General features: G+C 14.7%; 1 protein-coding gene across 1 annotated transcript, besides 16 other annotated features; it reads left to right on the top strand. All coding sequences in view use genetic code 6, as the record gives it.

Annotated features, from left to right (window-relative positions):
• Nucleotides 1-37: 37 nt before the first annotated feature.
• Nucleotides 38-101: a microsatellite.
• A 1,001-nt stretch (nucleotides 102-1,102) lies between these two features.
• Nucleotides 1,103-1,163: a microsatellite.
• Nucleotides 1,103-1,169: a microsatellite.
• Nucleotides 1,117-1,219: a microsatellite.
• An 840-nt stretch (nucleotides 1,220-2,059) lies between these two features.
• Nucleotides 2,060-2,128: a microsatellite.
• Nucleotides 2,129-2,283: 155 nt separating this feature from the next.
• Nucleotides 2,284-2,323: a microsatellite.
• A 1,594-nt stretch (nucleotides 2,324-3,917) lies between these two features.
• Nucleotides 3,918-3,947: a microsatellite.
• Nucleotides 3,948-4,229: 282 nt separating this feature from the next.
• Nucleotides 4,230-4,295: a microsatellite.
• Nucleotides 4,236-4,303: a microsatellite.
• Nucleotides 4,236-4,305: a microsatellite.
• Nucleotides 4,264-4,322: a microsatellite.
• A 921-nt stretch (nucleotides 4,323-5,243) lies between these two features.
• Nucleotides 5,244-5,282: a microsatellite.
• Nucleotides 5,272-5,311: a microsatellite.
• Nucleotides 5,305-5,336: a microsatellite.
• A 74-nt stretch (nucleotides 5,337-5,410) lies between these two features.
• Nucleotides 5,411-5,455: a microsatellite.
• Nucleotides 5,421-5,478: a microsatellite.
• Nucleotides 5,474-7,692, top strand: IMG5_140550 (hypothetical protein; the record flags this gene model as incomplete). Its single annotated transcript, XM_004031328.1, has 5 exons — nucleotides 5,474-6,442; nucleotides 6,494-6,648; nucleotides 6,693-7,309; nucleotides 7,367-7,530; nucleotides 7,579-7,692. Exons 1-5 carry the CDS (start codon nucleotides 5,948-5,950, stop codon nucleotides 7,690-7,692), a joined length of 1,545 nt encoding a protein of 514 aa, XP_004031376.1. The 5' UTR covers nucleotides 5,474-5,947.

Raw genomic sequence — 7,692 nt, 5'->3', positions numbered from 1 at the left:
TTTATCTTATAAAATTAATTTAAAAAAAAATTATAAAATATATATATATATATATATTTAATATTAATTTAAAGTAAATATATATATATATATATATATATCAATTTTAAGATTAGAAATATGTACAGAATAAAAATATATGATTTATTTTTATAATAAAAAATAAATATATAAATATAAAAATTAATACATATAATAATTTTAACATTTTTATTATATATTATTTTTTTTTTTTTATATTTGTATAAAATAAATTTTATTATTAATAAATTATTGTTTAAAATTTATAACATTAAAAAAAATTATTTCGAAAAAAAAAAAAAATCATTATACTTATTATGAATTAGTAGTATCCATTACAATAGTTTTTAATAATAATTCTTATAAATGGTTTTTAGTTATATTAACGTTTTCAATTAAATATTAAATATAATTAATAAAAATTTTATTTTATTCAATATAAGTCTTCTTTGTTTTATTTTTTTCTTAGAATATTTATAATTAATCATTAATATTAGATGTAATTGAATATAATTCTTTTATTTCATTTATTTATTTTTCTGTTATTTATAAATAATATTTACATACATTAACCATTTTTTAATTATTCATGTATTTTAAAAAAAAAGCCTCAAGTAATTATTGTTCTTATTTACTTTCTATAACTAGAAAATCTTCCATTGTAATTGTATTTAATCCAATTTCTAAATTTGATGAGTTATCTCGATTTTTCAATATATTTTAATTTTAAAATGGAATAGATTATATTTATTTCTGTATTATTTTAGGATATATATCAAATTATTTATATAATCTATTCCTTGTTACTATTATTTCTTATTTTATTAAAATAAATTATTAAACATTAGTTTTTAATTCGTCTTTAAATTAATTATTTTTTTCATTAAATTAAGATGAAGTTGTACAACCCATTCTTTTCGTTGTTATTTTTATTAAATTTTAAATTGATTTTTTTTTGTATAATAAGAAATTTTTTATTTTTAATTAAGATTATTTAGTAATAAAATTAAAATGTTATCTATTAATTTATATCAGTTTATATATATTTAATTTATTGTATATTTAAGTAAAAATTAAATTGTATATATAATATAATATATATATATATATATATAATATATATATAAAATATATGTATATATTTATATTTAATTTTATTTATTCTTAATTATTTATATTTATTTATATATATTTATATTAAACAATATTATTATTTTTATTTTTTTTATTTAATTTAATATTGTATAAATTAGTTTTTATATGAGAAAATTTATTGAAAATGATATTAAATTATTATATATTACTAAATAGATATATTATAATAAAAAATGAATATTTATATTAATTATAAATAAAATTTAAACAAAATATAATTATAATTTATTCATAAATATGTTAAATAAAGTTATTTTTTATAACTATTAATAATGATTATATATATATATTATAATCATTTTTTAATATAATATTTAAGTATAATTTAAATAGATATATTTATTTAAAAATGTAAAATAAGTAAATTGTAAATATTTTAGTATTTTATTAAAAATATAATATTTAATATTGCTTTTATTAAAGATAATTATTATTAAATATTTGTTAAAGTAAATTAATTAAATTAATTTCTTTAAAAAATGAAAAAAATACTTATTTTTGAAAATACAAAATAAAATAATATAATTATATAAATATTTTTATTTAGATATTTTTATTCTTTATTTAATAGAAATAAACTTTTTTTAAAATATATCTTCTTTTATAAATAAAGTATAAAAACTTTAAGAAAAAATAAATATTTAAATTAAATTTATTAATATAATATTATTTATTCACAAAAGTTTATAAAATGAAATAACTAAAAAATATATTATTAAACAATTTTTTTTAAAAGAAACTATATAATTATTCTATATTGATTATCAAAAATAAGCTTTTAGTAAAATATTTAAAGTTATATATCCAATATTAATCTAATATGATTTGATTAAGTTATAAATTTTTTAAAATATTACAATTTTTAATTTATATTTATTAATTAAATATATAAAAAAATAATAATAAATATATATTTATTAAAAACTTAAAAATAAATAATATAATAATAAAAGTAAATAATTAAAATGCAATTATCTTCAAACCCAAAAAATAGTCATGATAATAATAGTAAAGCCATAAATATACATAAAAATATAAAAAGCATTAAATGAAAATATTATAATATTAAAAAATTTTAAATATATTATAGACAGATATAAAAAAAGAATATAATATACTAATATTATATAATAAAAAAATATTATATTTTAAATATAAAAAGTTGAATCAAATTTTATTGCTTCCTCTAGCGATACATTAAGAGAATCTTTTCAAACTTAAGGTAATTTAAAGAATATTAATGTAGCAAACCTAAATGATTTGAATAAATAAAAACCGAGTGAATTAAATACAATTAGTTTCAAAATAAAAGACTTAATATAATGGACAGCTTAAGAGTCTAAAATCGTTACCAATATTCATTACAAAAAGCAATAGTTTATATTTGAAATAAATTAAAATAACTATAAAGAATAAAATAATGAAGAAAAAATATAAAAAAAGAAATTCGAATTATATTTTAAAGATATTAAAAAATTTTAAATTTTTAAACAATAGTAACAGATTATAATAGGTTAAAAAATATATTTATTAATATAAATTTATAATATTCAACTTAATATAAAAAAAAAGAAAATATTAGATTATTAATATATAATATATATATGTAAATATATTTATATATATAATAAATAATTATATATCTCTATAAAAATATTATTATATAGAAATATAACAATATATATATTTTATTTATATATAATTTAGAAACTTAATTTAATAAACTTAAATAATATTAAGAATAATTAAAAAGTTCATAAGATTAAAAAAAATATCATGTTGGATTGAAAACTAAATTATAAGTTAATAATTATTTATTAATATAATATATAATTTATTTTTTATAATATATTTACATATGTATTTTTCTATAATAGACAATAATGATTAAAACTAAACTATTCTAATATTTTTAGTATTTACTAAAGAAATGTTAACAAAAGTAATGGGAATCGGAAAAATAAGTCATCTATAAAAAATTTAGCAATTTGTTAACATTGTAATAATAATATATATAAGCTTTATTTTTAATATAATAAAATAAAGGAAAACTTTTATATAGATGGTGAAAAATATATAAGATAAAATTATATTACAAAACGTAAAAAAAAAACTTAATTAAATTACTTATATTATTTTATGAATATAAAATAGATAATATATAGAATGAAGAAAACGAAGCTTAGTAAAGACCTTTATAGTAAACAAATAGCAATTTAAAACATTAAAAAATGAATAAAAATCATTTATTAAATTAAGAATTAGTCAAAAATGAATTTAATTTGAAGGACAATTCATCTGATAATTTAAAACAAGTATATGATCATTTAAAATAAAAAATAATTGAAAACAAAAGTCATCCTTTAAATTATACTAATATTCCTTAACCAATATCAATAACTAGTTTTTCTTAATAATTAAATGGATAAATAAAAATTGATTAAAAAAATTTATAAAATTAAATTGGAAAAGTAATCAAATAGAAAAAAGAATAAAATAGTTTAAATAAAAATATTGTTTAGTAATAAAACTTCTCAGAATAATTAAGTTTATAATAATAAATTTAAAATAGCAAACTTTAAGTTTCAAATCAATAAAATTCTTAGTAGAAAATGATTTTACCTTAATAATAATATTAAACAAAAGATTAGTTTTCTTTAAAAAGTTCTGATAAAAAATAATAAATATTAAATAATGATTAAATTAAAAATATTAATTTGTTTGTTGAAAATCAAAGTATTTTTTTTTTTATATTTTTTATTATATTTTTTCATATAGAAAGGAAACCTCTTAATATTAAAATTTCGTAAATATTTGAAAAAATGAAAGATTTAAGATAAGAAGGTGTTAAATAAAGGAATGAAATTTAATTGTAATAATTAATTATAAATAAATATATATATATATATATATATATTTAATATTAAATAAGAAAAAATGTAAAAAAAATTAAATGTCCGTATTATAAATGCTAAAAACCTATAAAAAGAAGTAAAGTAAATAAACATATAGAGGAATCACATAAAGAATTAGTAAAAAAAAAAAAAAAAAATTAAAGCATATATATATATAAAATATATATATATATATATTTATATATTATATATATTTATATATATTTATATATATTTTTATTTTTTTTATATAAATATCTACTTATATAAATTTAAGAAAATTATAAATTTTGAATTCGATAGTTAAAACGGCCAATTTAAATTTAATGAATAAGCAATTGATTATGTTTTTCTTATTTCAGAAATATTTCCTTAATAATATTAAGAATATATTTCCTTAGTATAAATAAATAAAAAATATATATGTTTATTTTTATATTTTAAAATATAAAATAGATAAAATAATAAATTTAAATAAATAAAAAAGAAAAAACATTAATTACTTAAGTAAATGAAATGTCATCTTAATAATAAAATATAAAAATTATTAAAAAAAAGGAAAAAGATGATGAGAAATTAAAAAAAGCTATGTAATAATAAATTTTTTAATGAAAAAAATAAAAATATATATTATTAATAGTTTATAATTAATTATATAAAATTACTAAAATATTTTTTTTTTATAAGGAGTTATATTTATTTTTATTTGATATTGTTTGTATTTAAATATCAATTAATTTTAAAATTTAGAATGAAAATTTATATATTCTTTTTAATAATATATTTATATAAAATATCAAAAAATACAAATTATATTATTTAATTTTTAACAATATAAAAATAACAAAAACTTAGAGGAGCATAAAATATTGAAATCAATTATTTTTGTAATATTATGAACTTTAAATTTTTGAATTACTAAAATTAATTTGGAAATTAAATACATTATATTTTTTTTATATATCCATATTATTTATTATACAAAATCACATTTAAATATAGTTAATTTATCAGAATAATATAAAATTAATTTGTTGAAAAAATAATAAATAAATAAAATTATTCGAATTTTTCTAATATAAGTTTATTTTCTTAATTTTTATTAAATTCATTTAATTTTAATGAAAAAAGAATATATTTTTCTAATACTATAAAAATATTTATGAAAAATCAAATTAATTAATATAATAAAGAATTAGATTAAATAATAAATAATATATAAATAATACAAATAATATATATATATATTTATATATATATATATATTTTTAAATTAATAAATGATATATATTTAATATTTATAATCAATAAAAAAATAATAAAAGGCATTTTCTTTTAAAAAAAGAAAACTTATATAATAAAAAAAACTAATAATTTAAAAAAAAAACTAATTATAAATAACAAAAAAAAAATAGAGTTTAACTTATATCCTACATGATTAAGAACGAAACTTAACATTATCAAATTATGTTTCTGGCCATGACAGACCTTTGTATTTCAAGCGTCCTTTAATTCCCTAATTAGCTGATGTAACATTACATATATCAAAGCCTCCTTAAGTCTAAATAGCTAATTCTTTAAAAGGATAAAACTTAGTTATTAATAACGAAATATAAAATCAAAAAACTCGAGATGTTATTATTTAGACTGATTATAGAGAAAATGATACCTAAACTGACCCTTATACACCTAAAGGCATTGTTAGAGATGGTGATTAACCTGAAGTTTTGGATTTATAGTATTTAAAATGGGGTAAAGGACTTCCCACTTGTATTGATGAGTTAGATTAGATAGAATTAAATAGGGAAAAAGTTTGGTTTGAGAATTCTCTTCCGCCAATATCGGATGAGGCGTCTTTTAATTTAAGAAGAAAATTAATGGAAGAATAGGAATTAAGGGAATGGTCTAAAAAAGAAAATGAAATAAAGAAATTTCAAAACGAAAAACTTTATTTACTTCAATAAGCTTTAATTGAAAGGGAAAAGGAAGTGGAAGATAAAAACTAGGAAAGAATAGAGGAAATTAGATAAAAAAAAACTGAAAATAAAAATAGATAAATAGCAAAGATTTAAAGAAAAAAAATAAAAATAGATCGAAAAATGACCAAAAGTAGGAAAAATTAAGGAACTGATACTTAAAAAAGGAATATTATTGAAGATTATGCTGATTTTGCATCTAGAGTATATGCAGGAATTACACGAGAAGGACTTTCTTTAGATAAAATAGCTAATAAATATGAAGTTTAGCCTTTAGCTTTAGGAAATTATGTACTTTTAGATTAATTACATTCATTAATTAAAAAATCTGAATTTGATACTAATGTTAATTTGAAATAAGAAATGAAGGAAATATAAAAAAAATATACAAGACTAGTAAAAAAATTACTTAATATATAAATAATATATTTATATATAATTAAAAAGGAAAATTATCATAGAGGTGAATTAGCAAAAGCATAAGCCGAAATAGATGGATTTTTTCAAAAAAACAATAATAAAGTTACATAAGAAAGAGATAAATATTCATTTAAAAATTTCAAAAACAAAGTTCGTCCATCAACCCCTACATGGAAATATGAGTAAAAAACAAATAAATAAATATACATATATATATATATATTAGTATTGATTTTAATCTAATGGCATCTTAATATCGTGAAATATAAGATTATAGAGGTAAATTCGAAAAAGATAAAAACGGGAATCCTGTAATAACAATAAATGGCATTGCAGGTGTAAAAACACCTGTATAAATAATGTAAGAATCAGATAAGAAAGAAACTGCGGTTTTAATTTTATAAAGACTTTTAAGAGGACGTTCTATGTAAAATATAATGTATGAAGGAAAGAAAAAGAGAACTGCTTTAATTGAAGAATTACTCACTGTAGCTTTAATTCATGATTTAGAAGAAGATAAAGCTGAGGAAATTCTAATTTAAAATCATGAATAAAAACTTAAAAATGCTGCTTTGGAAAGTATTCAAGGAGAGATTATTGCAGAAACTATTGACTAGTTATCAAAGGAGTTATTAAGGATAAAATAGGAGAAAAAAATTCAATAAATGGTCGAAATTGCAGAAAAAGATAGAAGAATTAGAGAAATAGAAGAAGCCGGGAAAAGATAAGCTGAGGAAATTTTAAGAAATAGGGAAGATGTGTTACATTATTAACTTATTAGAGTACATTAAGGTACTGTGGATAGTTATTTGGATTAAATTATGTAAGATTCTTTAGATTAAAGTATGTGTTTTTTTTATTATTATATACATTTTTTTTTTAAAAAAAAAAAAAAAAAAGCTTCTACTAGATAAGCTATTATTATGGCTAATTTAAGAAAAAAATAGTTTAATTTACCATTAGAAAATTTCGAAAGAACTTATAATAATAATTAGACTATTATTAAAGATTTAGTACATTCTTTCCTTATACCAAATATTTAGAGATCTAAATTAAAAAATAAAGTTTTTTTTTTTAAATAAAAATATATTTTTATTAATATATAAAATTAGTTTAATTAGAAGAAAAAGATTCAACGAAGCTGCTAAAAATCTTTATAAAAAACTATTACTTAGGCTTCTAGTAAATTAAAATAAATTCAAGAGGAAGAAAACTAATAATTATGA

This window comes from Ichthyophthirius multifiliis, assembly GCF_000220395.1.
Source record: "Ichthyophthirius multifiliis unplaced genomic scaffold scaff_1120509251090, whole genome shotgun sequence".
Classification (NCBI taxonomy): domain Eukaryota; phylum Ciliophora; class Oligohymenophorea; order Hymenostomatida; genus Ichthyophthirius; species Ichthyophthirius multifiliis.
The sequence above is the reverse complement of the archived record's forward strand: the minus strand, read 5'-3'. Positions and strand labels throughout refer to the sequence as shown.